The sequence below is a fragment of the Cervus canadensis genome, chromosome 12 (assembly GCF_019320065.1).
Source record: "Cervus canadensis isolate Bull #8, Minnesota chromosome 12, ASM1932006v1, whole genome shotgun sequence".
NCBI lineage: Eukaryota > Metazoa > Chordata > Mammalia > Artiodactyla > Cervidae > Cervus > Cervus canadensis.
The window spans coordinates 49,305,293-49,322,275 of record NC_057397.1 but is presented as its reverse complement, the minus strand read 5'-3'; the positions used below and the strand labels follow the sequence as shown (position 1 = coordinate 49,322,275).

Below are 16,983 nucleotides of genomic sequence, written 5' to 3'. Positions count from 1 at the left end.
GCTATTTATCCAGAAATATATATTCATGAATTTCTGAACCATTATCATTAACACTTGTTTCACTGTTAATTGCGGACACCCACAGTTTCCCTTCTTTTGTCCGCTAGATTATCCCTTTAAAATCATTAGAAAGAGCTGCTTATTTACTGTGGTCAACTGCTTAGCAAACTCCCTATCCCCAAATGAGGATGATGTTTCTGTTTCAGGTGCCTCTTTTAACTGTTTTTAATCTTAAAAATATTTAGTCTCTTTTTGAATATATTTTTCCCTAAGCCTTTTTCTAAGATATGTGATATTTTCCTGGCCATGATCATTGTCAGATCCTTCAGCACTCTGAATTTGATGCACTGGTCTTGTACTAGCTATAGCTGTAGCAGATCTGACAGCTTCCATCTGATATTATGTTACTGAAACTAATTTTAGGTATTTCTCCATCTTTTTGCACACTTGGGTCTTCTTTGTGCTTTTGGAGCTGCCTCAGGAGCTCTGACTTGGTCACTCCTTTTAAACAACTTAGTTCTTAGGAGAAATGTATATATCTCTATATCCTTGGTTCAAATTTATCAGTGATTATTGATAATATTATAGCTATTGCATTTATCTACTTTTGTTGAAATAACAGTTTCAATGTGTTTCTTCCTCGTTACTCAGTCAATATTTCCTGAGAACCTTAAGTTTTAGGAACTCCTTTAAATCCTGAGGATAAAAAAATGAACAAAACATCCCTGCTTTCAGAGAGCTGGCCCACTGTAACATGTACATTGCTTTAGAGACACCTAGGAATATCAGCACTTTTCCAAAATCATTTCTTTATAGAAACCAGTTAAAAAATCCTTGATAGAATCTGCATTGCCTACACCACACTGTAGATCATGTGTTAAATGGTTGATTTGTTAAAAAAAAAACAGAAGTAGCTTTAATTAATTCTTTCTAATTATAAAAACTCAGCCAAAAGGTTTTTTCTTACCATGACAACTTGGTAAGACTCTATTCCATCCAGGTCTTCCATCATCTCCCATGATACACGTGAGTGTTGAATATCCTTGAAGAATGTAACCAGCATCACAGTAATAGGTTACTGTTGACCCTAATTTATAATCCATTCCCAGTCTGGTGCCATTCATTATGTTGCCTGGATCAAAGCAGGACTCTCGGAGTTTTGCTGTAAGGTAATGTTGATATAAAATGAATTATTTTAAAATAGCACATTCTAGGAAACTTTCAGTATATCTTCATTTCTGCCTCTAACCAAACAGAAAGCACCAACACCCTTCTGCCTATGTTTAAGAGCGAAAAGTATAAGCAGCCCTTAACCATATCTGATGTTTTGCTGATTCACAGTGGTTAGAAAAAGACAAAATTCCTCATTGGTCTTCTCATTAAAATTAGTATCTAATATATATAGTCAAACACAGGGTTTCAGAGTTTATTATAAATTATGTGTTATCATCCATGCATAAATATTTTAAATGAATTATTTTGGAAAAGAAGAATTTGTTTATTTAATATTTCATTATTTAAAAGATCTTCCCCCAAATAAAGTACACTGCATTTCATGTGACTGAACTTAGATATAGTACTGCTGCCTATGCTGATTTCAGTTAATCACTAGGAAGAAAGTAAAAGATCCTATTTTTCTACCCTGAAGCCATTCCTCTTAACCTGCCTCCTCTACTCATTTCCCAAACATCTGGCAGAAGTCTGCACATTAAAAATAGTAACAAAATCTTTCTAATATCCAAACCATGATCTTTTTGGACACAGTCTATATCAAAGCCAAGAACTTTTGAAGGTAATAGTAATAGGTAATTAAAAAGTAAATTCCATTCACAACAAAGAACTGTTTTCTATGGAACCAGATAGTAAACTAGAGAGACTGAGAGAATATTTTGAATATATGAGAGAAATATATTAGCTCATCCATTTTGACAAATAAGTAGTAGAATACTTTTGTTATACCAGGTCTGGGTAACACGTGAATATTTCCATTTTATTATTATTACAGATAAATAGAGATGTACAATGTAAGGGCTGTCACAAATTCAAGATAACAAATATGATTTGTTACATTAGAATTTATCTTATGTTAATGGGAATTCAGGAGATGGGTGTATCTTTGGATGTGACTCATAAAATATTTGTAATTTAAGTCAAGAGTATCTTGGTGTTTGGCTATTTCAGTAATTATATTATCATAATAAATTAATCAAAATGTGATTAATTTTAATAGAAAAAAATATTTTTATTCCATTTGATAAAGTTTGCAGAGTTCAAAGTGCTTCAACACTTACAGGAAATGATTAGAAATTTATGCTTTAGGAAACATACTTCACAAGACTTCTCTGAATTCAACTAAAGAGGAAATGGTGGAAACAAACATTTAAATGATTTTTATAGAATACCAAATGAAAAATTCCCACTTCCTTTCCTTCCTTCCTTCTTTCCAGAAACTACTTAAGAGCCCATTATCAAAGTAACACTGGAAATACAGCCTTGGTGATAAAAAAAAAAAAAATACTCTAACCTTCATGGCTTTTACAGTCTATCAAGAAAAGAATTATATTAAGTAAACACTTGTGGTTGTGATGTATGTTGTATAAGGAGCAGCATTCAGAACCTTCCTGAAGAACTGACATCTAAACTGGGCATTGAGGGGTAATGGGCAGACTAGGTGAAAGGGGGATGAGAGACATGAAGGGGAGAAGTTATACTGGAGCTTGTAAGTCAGACAAACCTGATTTCTGAGCATCAATCCAAAACTAAATAACTTGATCTTTCAAAGGTATGCACATGTGCGCATATACACACAGTGTAAGAAATTCGTATCCCATATAACATAAGGAAAAGAACCAGTAGATTCTTTGGTCACTAAGAAAGAGGCTTTAGTAGTACAGAGGTTGGTTTGTTTAATTTTTCAGAGAAAAACATTAATCCTTTCCTTAAATAAGCAGAAAATGCAATGTAATTTTTAGGTGTATAACAGCAAACTACCATTTCTGTTCTTCATGAAATTGAACTAAATTTACCCTTGAGGGAAAAGGAAGGGTTGAAATTACTATTTAGAAAGATTAATCTCTTTGACATGTCTAACTGCCTAACATCCATCTTTTGAAAAGGTAGCTTTTTCCTTCTTTAAAGTTTTCCCCAAATTTTCAGTGACATATTAGTGAATCTATAATGCAAACCTACTTTTTGAGTAAAGGAAAACATGGTTGATAAATTAAAAATACTGCCTCTGCAACAATTTTATATTGCTAGGCTCATTTTGAGAGGATTCACTTATCTCTTTATTATGTTTACATACTACTTTAAATTCTCTTAATAGCTTTCTATGAATAATACTGCACTTGTTTATTTCCCTGTTTGCCATAGCAATTGCATCTGGAAATTTTGAGAATATAGGGAGAATCCTTACATAAAGGTCCAGGAAACAGATGGAAAAATGATTTTAATTTTTGAAAAAAAAATGTGAGGCAGACAAGTTGATAGTATTTTAATGAATAATTAACTTAATAAAATAATTCATTTGTATGAATAATTCACTTTTATGAATAATAATAACTTGCCTACTGAGTAGATCCCAGGTAAGAGTCCCTTGCCTTATATTCTCTAAGTAAAGCATGTTAGAAGCAGTCTGCTGGAAGACAGACGTAATCGTAAGCAACAGAGCCTGTATCTTAGCAATGGACTCTTTTTTCACTCTTAACAAAAAATTTATTTCAGAATTATTTCCAGGTGAAATTAAAGAATTTTAAATGCTTATTTTAATGAAAAATTTTGACATTACTAAGTTGAAATATGTGTCCTTAAGAAGAGTCAACATGAAAAATTAAAGCTTTACTATGCTTCTGTTTTCATTTTATTAAGAAAGACATATAGATGAAATTATAATAAGCACAATATCTGGGTATTTCAGTAATTATATTATCATAATAAATTAATCAAAATGTGATTATAAAGTATTTATTATGCATGACATCATGATACTTTATATCATTATAAAGTATTTGCATCAGGCATGACAATAAATAAATAATGTTTGTTCAGTTCATACTTAATGACTTGTTTATAAATACATTTTTTTTCTGGGCTAATAAGAACCATAATATTTTTGTTGTTAAAGGTTAATCTTTAACAAACTTCAAAGTGTATTCCTACATACAGGTATATACTCATGAAAGGACCATTATTAAGAATAGTGTTCTGTAGATAATCAGTTATATGTTATTTTTATTTTTGAGAAGTCACCAGAGTATATAATATTCAGCTGCTTTTTATTTCCAGAATAGTGCAGTTGGGCATATACCTGCTGGCATGAACTCAGAAACTAAGAGCTAAATTCCCTTTAAGCTGTGAATGCATTGTAGTCCCCTCAAATCATAGTAACTCCCAAAAGGCTCTTTCTTTTGGAAGACCCATAGTTCACATAGGGTCAGATTCCCCATGTGCTCTTTGAGATTAAATATAAACCACAGACATATCTCTTTTATTTTGGAAAATACTGTTGATTAAACAATTGGAAATTAAACAATTTTGCTGTAAAATACCTCAAAGTAAAGCTGAAATGTAATAGGTTGCTCTATTAAAAGATATGTCTTAAATTGGTATATTAATTTAGAAAGTAATTGACTATATTTTAAGGTTCTTGAAGCAGGTGGCTAACTTACACCATATATAAACAACCATTCATAAATCTTTCACTGTAGATTTTTGGTGCCTATCAGATAAAACAGCAGCTGCCAGGAGGTCCCCTTCAGAAGCACAAAACTGTATCTATACTCTCTCCTTCATGTAAATAGTATATTTTGTTTATTAATATAAACATCACTCCTATGAGTTACACCTATTAAAAATTATAGTTATAAATATTTAAAATATACTTATTAACATAATTAAAAATAGCCTTAATACAAAAACAATGCAAAAGATAGCATTAAGCTAAAACGTTTATCAAGCATGCATTTAATATTGTATCTCATTGAAGTTACATTAGGATAAATGGAGACTGTGCTGTGCTTAGTCACTCACTCGTGTCCAACTCTTTGCCACCCCGTGAACTGCAGCCTGCTAGGCTCCTCTGTCCATGGGGACTCTTCAGGGAAGACTACTGGAGACTAGATTGATTTAAACTCTTTGGGGACATTGCTTTCAAGTTAATAAAACATCTCCCCTTACCTTCAAATCTCTATTTCTTTATTTCAGTTTACTATTGTCTACAACACTAGAGCATATCTACCATTTGACTTTTTAAAAATTTTAATTGGAGGCTAATTACTTTACAATATTGTGGTGGTTTTTGCCTTAAAACATTTGCTTTTTGTAAATAAAAGTAGTATTCCTTTCAGAATCCCTATTATTAGCAGGCTGTGTATTTGCGATGTTTGACTATAGCATTTGTTCACCATTCAAATGCTTTGTTTGCAGAACTCCTATGTATTTGCAAATAAACAAAAATAAGGTTCAGTGGCTATCTTCAAGAGGGAAATGAAGAGATCAGTATGAACACAAGCAATAGCAACTATACTCTGGTGTGAACTCTATAGAAGTAGGTGCTGAACCTATAGCTTTTTAAATAAAGACCTATAAATACCAGTATTTGGAGTGAGTTGGGACTTAAAAACTTTACTTTTTCAGAGCTAATAGAAATCAACATGCTTAAAATAAACTATATAACATGATTACAAATGACAGACAAATAGCTTTTACTATCCAGGACCTCCAGTTACATGTCAATTCCTTTTGCGGGTGCACATTTTATCTTGAAAATTCTGACATGTTTGCTTGGCTATGGCAGAAATAAACAACAAGACCACTTTATCAGCTTTAAGGAACCAGGCAATTAAAGAGCTAACTTTTTTTTTTTTAATATAAATAGAAAGTAGGGTGACTGATAAGAAAAGACAGATCTTGGAGACCCTGAAGTGGGAGATGAAATACGATGGGGGGTTTGAGAATTTTGAGAGCCAGTCCAGAAAGTTAAGTAGGTTGGATTTGCAGAATACCATAACCTTAGCACTAACATTGTAAAGAAATACTATCTGGAGTATAAAAATAAGACCTCAAGGAATTGTGTGTAAATGGGCACTGGTGTAGTAACTAAGGATGGTAGGCAGTAGTTGCAGGGTACAAGGTAGACTGAAGTTCATGGAATACTTATGTATTTCTCTCCGCCTGTGCTCACATTTTTATTTTCCTTTACTCTTATTGGTAGTGATAAGTTATGCCATCTTATGCAATTCACTTTGACAATCTGATTCTCAATTTTATCATTTGAAAATAGGTATAGTAATATCTACCTGATAATGCTGTTAGCTAACATTTTGTTGCATTTACAAGTGTTTTTGCTAATGGGAAAGACAGAGATACTGTATTGAAAGAGCTAATAACTGTACTTGGAGTAAAGTACATAATAGGTAATTAACATTGTCCTTTTAAAAAATGCATCAGTGGCCCTTTTCCTGTGGTGGCATAAATTGTAGCTTTTCAGAAATAATGGGACACAGAAATTGACCAAGATGGGAAATAGGAGGGGCAATACATTTAATTTGAGATATGGTGAGTAGATTTTATCTCAAGTGCTAAATGACATGGATTTAATAATGACTACATGGAATGTTATGAGAGAAAGGACTGTGAAGTCAAGTCCAGTTTCCATGAGAAAGAATGCTGTAACAAATTAGCATCATCTGCCCTGAGTATGGTAGTATTTGTGGCATTCTTCCTGTATCTGTTATCCTATGGATCTCTGGAAATGCTTTGTTAAATACAAACTCACAATAGAACCTAGCTTTACTGACTTGCTTACAGTTCTCTACCTCTTTTTAACTGAGTCTTGTTTATAAAGCTATCACCTTGCAGATATTCCTAAAAAGCCAAGTTCTTATTTGTAAAATATAGGACATGAATGTGTCTCTAAGTTTCCTTAGATTTCAGTACTGTTATTATTCTAATCATGTCTTGATTTAAAATATAAAACACCTCTTTAGGCAACTCAAAATCAGCTACATAATTATCAAAGAATTACTATGTATGTAGGCATTATTCTAATAAGTTCACTGTATAGTGGTAAATAGAGTTCTTGCTCTTAAGAAGTTTGTTTTTCTGGTTTATGTGTAGGGATTGAGTGGGGCTTCCCAGGTAGCTCAGCTGGTAAAGAAACCACCTGTAATGCAGGAGACCCTGGTTCTATTCCTGGGTCGGGAAGTTTTCCTGGAGAAGGGATAGATTACCCACTCCAGTATTCTTGGGCTTCCCTGGTGACTCAGACGGTAAACAATCTGCCTGAAATGGGTTCAATCACATGCTTCAATCCCTGGGTTGGGAAGATCCTCTGGAGAAGGTCATGGCAACCTACTCCAGTATTCTTCCTAGAAAATCCCCATGGACAGAGGAGCCTGCTGGGCTACAGTCCATGGGGATGCAGAGAGTCAGATATGATTGATCGACTAAGCGCAGCGCAGGGATTGAGGGGCATAAATGGGAGTGTGCATAGTAAATAAATAGCAAATAAATGAAAAATAAAATATCAGGTAATTATATGACTTTGATAAGAGAAATTTGTGATAGTACAAGAGAAAAAGCAAAAGGAGTAGATGGCTCAAAATAAGATTAAAAACATGTATATATGTACCCAAAAATGGGTTCTGATAATATAGCAAAAAAAAAAAAATCACTGTTTTAAGAAAAAAAATGAAAAATTAATTTATTACAAAAAATTATAATAGATTTCCCCAACTATTTCAATAATTGCTAGACCAAGCGATTTTTCTAAATGGCAAAGGACATACATATTCAAGAAAGATAAATAGAGAACTTAATTTAATGAGTATATATATAAAAAAAAACTGCACCCATAAATTAGATGACAGTCTTTTCTCCAAGCACACAGGGAGTGTGTGTGTTTTATATGAGTAAAAACTAACTATATAAGATGTCATAAAACAAATCTTTAGACACACCAAGAACTGGAATCATACACATTAGACCACAGCACAAGTAAGCTAGAAATTCATAATTAAGTATAGACTAAAATTTATTGTAAGACTTGTAAGCACTTGTAAATAGCTCTCAAGTAGAGAAAAAATCAAAAGGCAGTACAACTAGAACAAATTTAAAATTGCAAAATAATAAAACTCTGCATATTCCAACATTTGCGAAGCAGCTACAGTGGTGCTTTGAGGAAAATACACAGCCCTCAAAAGCTCATATTAGAAGAGGAAAAAAATATGAATATAAGTGATTTAATTATTTTTAATTATAAAAATAAAAGCCAATCTAGAGAAAATAGAATGGAATAAGTAAATTATGTGAAAGCAATATTAACAAAAATACCAAGCAATTCTAATAAAAAAAAATACAGCAACAGAAAATGCAAGAGAGCACTGTGAACATTTTTATGTCTATACATCTGAAAACTTGCATGAGGATAATTAGTTTTCAGGAAAAGATTTTCAGTTTTCATAAGTCTCTCCCATGTATACACATTTTTAAACTTGTTTGATTTTCTCCTGTTAATCTGTCTCATACCAATTTAATTCTTAGATTAACTAGAAGAATCTAGAAGAACAGAGGACAATTTTTTTCCTCCCTGAAATGTACAAACTTCCAGTTATAAGATAAGTATGTTCTAGGGATGTAATATACAGCATGGTGACAATACTTAAGAATATATGTATTCTATATTTGAAAGTTGCTAAGGGAATAGATCTTAACAAGTTCTCATTACAAGAAAAAAATAACTAACTATATGCAGTGGTGATGATGCTATATAGACTTAATATGGTAATCATTTTGCAATACATACATTTATTAAATCATTATGTCATACAAACACCCAAAAATAGTATAATGTTTTTGTCAGTTTTAGCTCAGAAAATGTGGAGGTTCTGAAATGTTTTCTCTGCTGTTGAGAATATAAATTGGTATAACCCCTTCTGGGAGTAATTAGGGGATATGTAGTTAGATTCAAGAGGTTTATATCCTTTGATCTAGTATTCCCACTCTTAGATATACAGATATTTTAGAATCTAATAGATATGTTCAAGAAAGCACTCAAAAGAATGACTATATCATCATGATTCCTAACAGAAAACTTAACCTAAGTACCTATCAGAAAAATTTACAAATTACTTGTGATAGTCATATGATGGAATATCATAAAGAAATTAATGAACTAAGTCTACACGTCTCTTATCATTGATATATCTCAGAAACAATGTACAGGGAAAAAACAATTTTCATAAGAATGTGCACATGATGAAAATATGCTTTATGAAAATAGAATGAAGGACATGTACATGATGGAAAGTATAAATATATGGACAAGCATACATACATGGAAAAGATAAGCACTGACTTCAGAATTAGGAGGGTGCTGTCATGATAGGAACAGGAGTGTCTGAAAATAATCTTGACTACTGATGATTTGTGCAGATAGCCAGTTAGTTGGCTTCTTGCATATGGCATGGGGAGCCTCTTCCAGTGGGAGAGTTTGGCACATTGCTCAAGTTCAACTCTAGAATATCAGTGCTTCCTAACCCATAGTCACCAGGTGTAAGCTCGCCCATGACCCTCTGGTTTGGAGCAGCTAACATTTTCATACAACCCTAATATAGCTGGTCATCCTAAATTCTTACTGAAAGTGAAAAGCGTTAGTCACTTCAGTTATGAGCGACCCTATGAACTATAGCCCACTAGCCTCCTCTATCCATGGAATTCTCCAGGCAAGAATACTGGAGTGGGTAGCCATTCCCTTCTCCAAGAGATCGTCTCTAAAGGATCTTCCCAACCCAGGGCTTAAACCCAGGTCTCTCTCATTGCTCTCCCACATGGTAAAGAATCTGAGATTCTTCTGAGCCACCAGAGAATCACCTACTGTTTGGTACCAAATAGCTCATATATTCTCCCACTGATGAGGCCATTTTCTTACTTTGCTCTGTAAGAAGAGAGACTCATAGACCAAAATTTATCATCTCAAAATGTGCTTCTTTGGCATATATATTGATTTAGGGTGATAATTTTTAAGAAACAGAAACTCAGAAAGTCTTTTTACCTCCCACTTAGCTACCTAAGAATTTAGCTAAAGGGCATGTACCTAAAATAGAATACATCTGTGACCAAAGATGGGTCCTTAAGGCAGAAAGCAAAGAAGAGAGCCTCTTAATGAAAGTGAAAGAGGAGAGTGAAAAAGCTGGCATCAAACTCAACATCCAAAAAACTTCAGATCATGGCATCCGGTCCCATCACTTCATGGCAAATAGATGGGGAAACAATGGAAACAGTGAGAAACTTTGTTTTTCTTTGGCTCCAAAATCACTGCAGATGGTGACTGCAGCCATGAAATTAAAAAAGACGCTTGCTCCTCAAAAGAAAAGTTATGACCAATCTAGACAGCACATTAAAAAGCAGAGACATTACTTTGCCAACTCAGGTCCATCTAGTCAAAGCTATGGCTTTTCCAGTAGTCATGTATGGATGTGACAGCTGGACCATAAACAAAGCTGAGCACCAAAGAATTGATGTTTTGAACTGTGGTGTTGGAGAAGATTCTTGAGAGTCCCTACAACTGAAAGGAGATCAAACCAGTCAATCCTAAAGGAAATCAGTCCTGAATATTCATTGGAAGGACTGATGCTGAAGCTGAAACTCCAATACTTTGGCCACCTGATGAGAAGAACTGACTCCTTGGAAAAGACTCTGATGCTGGGAAAGATTGAAGGCAGGAGGAGAAGAGGACAACAGAGGATGAGATGGTTGGATGACATCACCTACTCAATGGACATGAGTTTGAGTAAGCTCTGGGAGTTGGTGATGGACAGGGAAGCCTGGCGTCCATGAAGTCACAAATTATTGGACATGACTGAGTGACTGAACTGACTGACGGATGACCAAAGATATCTGCAACAACTACAGGCGAGGTTGCAGTGGTGGAAACTCAGCAGGGCCTAGACAGCAGAGTCCACTATTGATCCCCTTGTCTCTGCACAGCCCAGCGAACATTTATTTATTATCAAACATTTACTTTTCCATCAGTGTGGATTGCCTTTTTCTCCTTTGAAGTCCCAAACTACTACTCCCAACATTTTCTTTGTCTCTAGCTGAAGATGTATTTAAGGTGGGGTTTCAGCTTAAGGTGACTTCTTTTGATAGCCCTAAAAAACAAAACAAAACAAAACCCTCTTCCCAGTGCAAATTCAGAAGTTTCAATTGAATATTTCTTAAAACAAGAATAACAAGATCTGAAGCAAATATAACACCATGTTAAAAGTCTGTCGAATTGGATAGCAGATACTTTGAAGTTTGTTTTACTATTCTGTATAACTTTTAGCTACTGAAAATATTCTATAGTGGGGAAAAAATTAAAGTCAAAGCAGTAAGTAATAAATTCAAAGTATGCATTTACAGAACTCAAATGACTCCTTTATCAGTATCCTTTATAGGCTCAATTTTGGAAAAATAAAATTTAACTTTAAACAACTAAGATCTAATTTGTCCTTATAGGCATTGAATAGAAAACTTAAAATATGTTTATAAATACCCATACATGTGCATGCTAAGTCCCTTCAGTCATGTTCGACTCTTTGCAACCTTATGGACCTTAGCCTACCAGGCTTCTTTGTTCATGAGATTCTCCATGCAAGAATACTAGAGTGGGTTGCTGTGCCCTTCCCGACCCTGGGATCAAACCCGCCTCTCTTACATCTCCTGCATTTGCAGGGGGTTTCTTTAACACTAGTTCTACCTGGGAAGGCCCAAGAAATATCCATATATATATAAATATTAATTCATTTAAATACAGACAGAAATGTTCTAAAATATTATATTCATCACCATATCACATTCAGTTTAGTTCAGTCATTCAGTTGTGTCTGACTCTTTGTGATCCCATGGATTGCAGCATGCCAAGCCGCCCTGTCCATCACTAACTGCCGGAGCTTACTCAAACTCATGTCCATAGAGTCAGTGATGCCATCCAACCATCTCATCCTCTGACGTCCACTTCTCCTCCCACCTTCAATCTTTCCCAGCATCAGGGTCTTTTCAAGTGACTCAGGTCTTCGCATCAGGTGACCAAAGTATTGGAGTTTCATCTTCAGCATTAGTCTTTCCAATGAATATTCAGGACTGATTTCCTTTAGGATGGACTGGTTGGATCTCCATTCAGTCCAAGGGACTCACAAGGGTTTTATCCAACACCACAGTTTAAGAGCACCAACTCTTCAGTGCTCAGCTTTCTCTATAGTCTGATACTCACATCCATACATGGCTGCTGGAAAAAGTGTACCTTTGACTGTATGGACCTTTGTTGGCAAAGGAATGTCTCTGCTTTTTACTATGCTGTCTAGGTTGGTCATAACTTTCCTTCCAAGGAGCAAGTGTCTTTTAATTTCATGGCTGCAATCACCATCTGCAGTGATTTTGGAGCCCCCCAAAACAAAGTCCATCACGGTTTCCACTGTTTCCCCATCTATTTCCCATGAGGTGATGGGACCAGATGCCATGATCTTAGTTTTCTGAATGTTGAGCTGTAGGCCAACTTTTTCACTCTTCTCTTTCACTTTCATCAAGAGGCTCTTTAGTTCTTCTTCACTTTCTGCCATAAGGGTGGTGTCATCTGGATATCTGAGGTTATTGAGGCAGTCTTGATTCCAGCTAGTGCTTTATCCAGCCCAGCGTTTCTCATGATGTAATCTGCATATAAATTAAATAAGCATGGTGACAATATACAGCCTTGACGTACTCCTTTCCCTATTTGGAACCAGTCTGTTGTTCCATGTCCAGTTCTAACTGTTGCTTCCTGACCTGCATACAGGTTTCTCAAGAGGCAGGTCAGGTGGTCTGGTATTCCCATCTCTTTCAGAATTTTCCACAGTTTATTGTGATCCACACAGACAAAGGCTTTGGCTTAGTCGACAAAACAGAAGTTGATGTTTTTTCTGGAACTTTCTTGCTTTTTCAATGATCCAACAGATGTTGGCAATTTGATCTCTGGTTCCTCTGCCTTTTCTAAATTCAGCTCGAATATCTGGAATTTCACAGTTCAGGCACTGTTGAAGCCTGGCTTGGAGAATTTTGAGCATTACTTTACTAGCATGTGAGATGAGTGCAATTGTCTGGTAGTTTGAGCATTCTTTGGCATTGCCTTTCTTTGGGATTGGAATGAAAGTGACCTTTTCCAGTCCAGTGGCCAGTGCTGAGTTTTCCAAATTTGCTGGCATATTGAGTGCAGAACTTTCTCAGCATCATCTTTCAGGATTTGAAATAGCTCAACTAGAATTCCATCACCTCCACTAGCTTTGTTCATAAAGATGCTTCCTAAGGTCCACTTGACTTCACATTCCAGGATGTCTGGCTCTAAGGGAGTGATCACACCATTGTGATTATCTGGGTCGTGAAGATCTTTTTTATATAGTTCTCTGTGTGTTCTTGCCACCTCTTCTTAATATCTTCTGCTTCTGTTAGGTCCATACCATTTCTGTCCTTTATTGTGCTCATCTTTGCATGAAATGTTCCCTTGGTATCTCTAATTTTCTTGAAGTGATCTCTAGTCTTTCACATTCTATTGTTTTCCTCTATTTCTTTGCATTGATCACCGAGGAAGGCTTTCTTATCTCTCTTTGCTATTCTTTGGAACTCTGTATTCAAATGGGCACATGCCCATTACGTAAGATAAGGTATCTTATCTTACATTATCTTGATTTGAAAGATAAGATATCTTTCCTTTTCTCCTTTGCCTTTAGTTTCTCTTCTTTTCACAGCTATTTGTAAGGCCTCATCAGACAACCATTTTGCTTTTTTGCATTTCTTTTTCTTAGGGATGTTCTTGATCCCTGTCTCCTGTACAATGTCACTAACTTCCATCCATAGTTCTTCAGGCACTCTGTCAATCAGATCCAATCCGTTGAATATATTTCTCACTCTCACTATATAATCATAAGGGATTTGATTTAGAGCATATTATATTCACCCTATTCTAAATGTTGACCTATTTAAATATTTTCAGATATTTTCTGAATCATAATTGTCAAAATATTTTGGGAATCATATACTTTTGAGTATTTTTATCAGTGAGAGTAGTCTCTGAATATTTGATATTCAAGTGAAACTTCAGCTTCCAAAAATGTCTTTGTTTTTTAAGAAATATTTTGTGGTCTCAGCCAACTTCTGCAGTATCCTAATTGCTTATTTGTTTGTTTGATACATTTCCTTTGGTAGTAATTAGGAAATGCTAATTTCCTTCTCACTCATAGGAAAAGTCTACAGTGAGCGCTCTTTTGTGAGATGAATTGCAGGTAGTATGCTTTAAGAACTGCACATATAACTAACCACTGACAATGGCCAATACGACATTATTCTCTTGTATAAAATATTCACAATTTAAATCATGATGCTAAAATCAAATGTTCACATTTACCTTTATACTCTAAATGAAATCCAGTGTAACTAACAGATCCATCACTCCGAAAAGCCAAATGCATGTTATTTGAGCTGCTTTCTATCCTCTCCGGTAATTTGCTGTCTTGAAAGCTTCCAATCAAGGGACTATTACTGTCTGGCCCATCATATATATAGAGGAAATCATAGTTTGGTTCTATGCTAAAACTAAAAGAAAAGAAAAAGAAAGGAAGGAAGGAAGAAAAAAGTGGAATCGTTATTACTAAGGTTTTAATCATAATAGTCCCATAAATTATATATTAATTCAATCATTATCTTTAAAAATAACAGATTCTGTCAAAATAAGTCAATTTGAAAATACCCCTGGCAACAGCACACTGAATATGCATATAAAATCAGCACTGAAAAAAGAAAGAAGACATCTTGATATTTTCAAGTATTTCTAAGTTGGCATTATGTCTACAGGGAATACAAATGACTGTAAAGCAAACAATTTGTAAGCTGCTGTAGGATACAGGATTTGCAGTCAGAGTTTAGGTTCAAGATGCTTGTGTCCTTGTTAGCTACATATTCTTAAATTACTTTATATCAGTAAAATGTGTAAGACATTAACTGTACTTTAAAATTTTTCACCAGATATTTTGCATCTCTTTTTGCTTTGTGTCCATGAATCTATTTGCCTTGAACTTCAAAACTTAAGAGCATTTTTGTTTTAAAAGTGAACTCTACATATCAGATTCAAACAAAAGTTGGAAAGATAAAATCTGCATTTAAATTACTCAAAGCATTGACATTGTACTAGGTATTCTTTTCCTTGAAAGTAAATATATTTTCTTCTTTTAGAACTTAATGTAGGCAAATTGAGCCAATACACTCTTCACCAAAATTAAACAGTGTGTAAATAAAGACATTTTAGCAAATAAACTATTCAAATCAATATTTAAATGTTTCAAAACTTGCATAATAAACTTGCCTTAACAACCTTCAAAGTATGAGAGTCATCCTATAACAATTATAGAACCCACATACTTAGAAAACTGAAGACATAAATATAATGATTATTTTTCCTAAAAACCTGAAAAGATAGTACATTCTATCTTTTACAAATAGTTTCATAAATATTAACTTGTTTTTTGTCAATAATCCTGTGGTATAAGGAAGAGATTATCATTTCCATTTTCCCAATGAGATTCTGATCTGTCAGTAGTCTCTCTTAGGTCACATAATCAATGATACAACAGGAAATCAACAACTCCTCACACACTTCATGTAATACAACCTTCTACCACTCAGTCATTAACTAAAACAATTTTTAAGTAAACTGAACCCTGTATCATACATCCTGACATTTTTAATGTTTGTACTGCCATTTCCTCTACTATAAAAATGAGAATAACAATATTTACTTCAGAAAATTGTCTTATAGCTGGGTCTTGGCATAAAACTAACATTGCCATCAAGTGTTGCTTTGTTGTTACCATTATCAGTGTACTACTACAAATTATAAAAATGAAAATTCCATATATTTATACTTTTGAAATTTTTCATGAATTTGAATTATCTTTACTCTAGTTTTTTTTTTTTTTTTTTTTAACCTGGGTTTCATATATTGGCTTCCTTTGTGGCTCAGTTGGTAAAGAATCTGCCAGAAATGTGGAAGACCTAGGTTTGATCCCTGGGTTGGGAAGATCCCCTGGAGAAGGGAAAGGCTACTCACTCCAATATTCTGGCCTGGAGAATTCCATGGACTGTATAGTCTATGGGGCCGCAAAGAGTCAGACATGATTGAGTGACTTTCACTTTCATATATTAGAAAAAATGTTCAGCTTAAAAATTTACATAAAAACCAAGCAGCTGTGACACTCTAGCAGAAGGAATAGCTGTGTTACAAGAGCCAGCAGACATTAGTCTTGGACACTAAGATCAGGAACATTTCTAGAAACTCTTCAAGTTGTTGATACCTAACATTCCCATTGAAATCTCAAGGAAAAGAATTAGGCCAGGTTTTGTGATACAGCTATTACTTCATGTGAGGAAACAGAGGCTCAAATAACATTATTATAATATCATTTATTATAATATTACTCATTCAAATAATAACTTACCCAAGGTAACACAAATATTAGTAACAGAGCTGGGGCTTAAACTCAGCAATTTCTTTGCCACACAAGAAGTTGCATCCTCCACTATGTCAGTACTAAGCTAACCTTTCAACTGATGCTGATAAAACAACAAATGTAAATTTTGAATACCTCATGTAAAGTTCTATCAGGAGACAAGTTCTTCTGAGAAATTACATGAAGATTATCCATCAAATTCTTGACGGTTGACTTAATAAGACCACCAGAAAGAATGGTACATGGTGTATTATATATATATATATATATCTTCCCAAGCCTAACAGTGGCGCTGCACAGATACTTCAAAAATGTTTTTGATGGTGCACATATGGGAGAAAACATTCCTCAAAATGCTGACCTTTTAATCTTTAAGTTTAGGAAACATAGAATCTTTTTTTAAAATTTTTTCTATTTGCTTTTATTAAAAAAAATTTTAATTGTATGTTAATTGCTTTAAGATGTTGTGTTA

The 16,983-nt window shown here is 34.3% G+C and overlaps 1 protein-coding gene across 1 annotated transcript in view; it reads right to left on the bottom strand.

Annotated features, from left to right (window-relative positions):
* The window catches only part of CSMD3 (CUB and Sushi multiple domains 3), a 1,309,925-nt gene that overhangs the window by 274,924 nt on the left and 1,018,018 nt on the right, over positions 1 to 16,983 (bottom strand). The window contains exons 30-31 of the mRNA XM_043483744.1: positions 14,414 to 14,601; positions 968 to 1,162 (exon numbers count right to left, since the gene is read on the bottom strand). Coding sequence (XP_043339679.1) covers positions 968 to 1,162; positions 14,414 to 14,601 — 383 coding nt within the window. The remainder of the gene's footprint in view (positions 1 to 967; positions 1,163 to 14,413; positions 14,602 to 16,983) is intronic.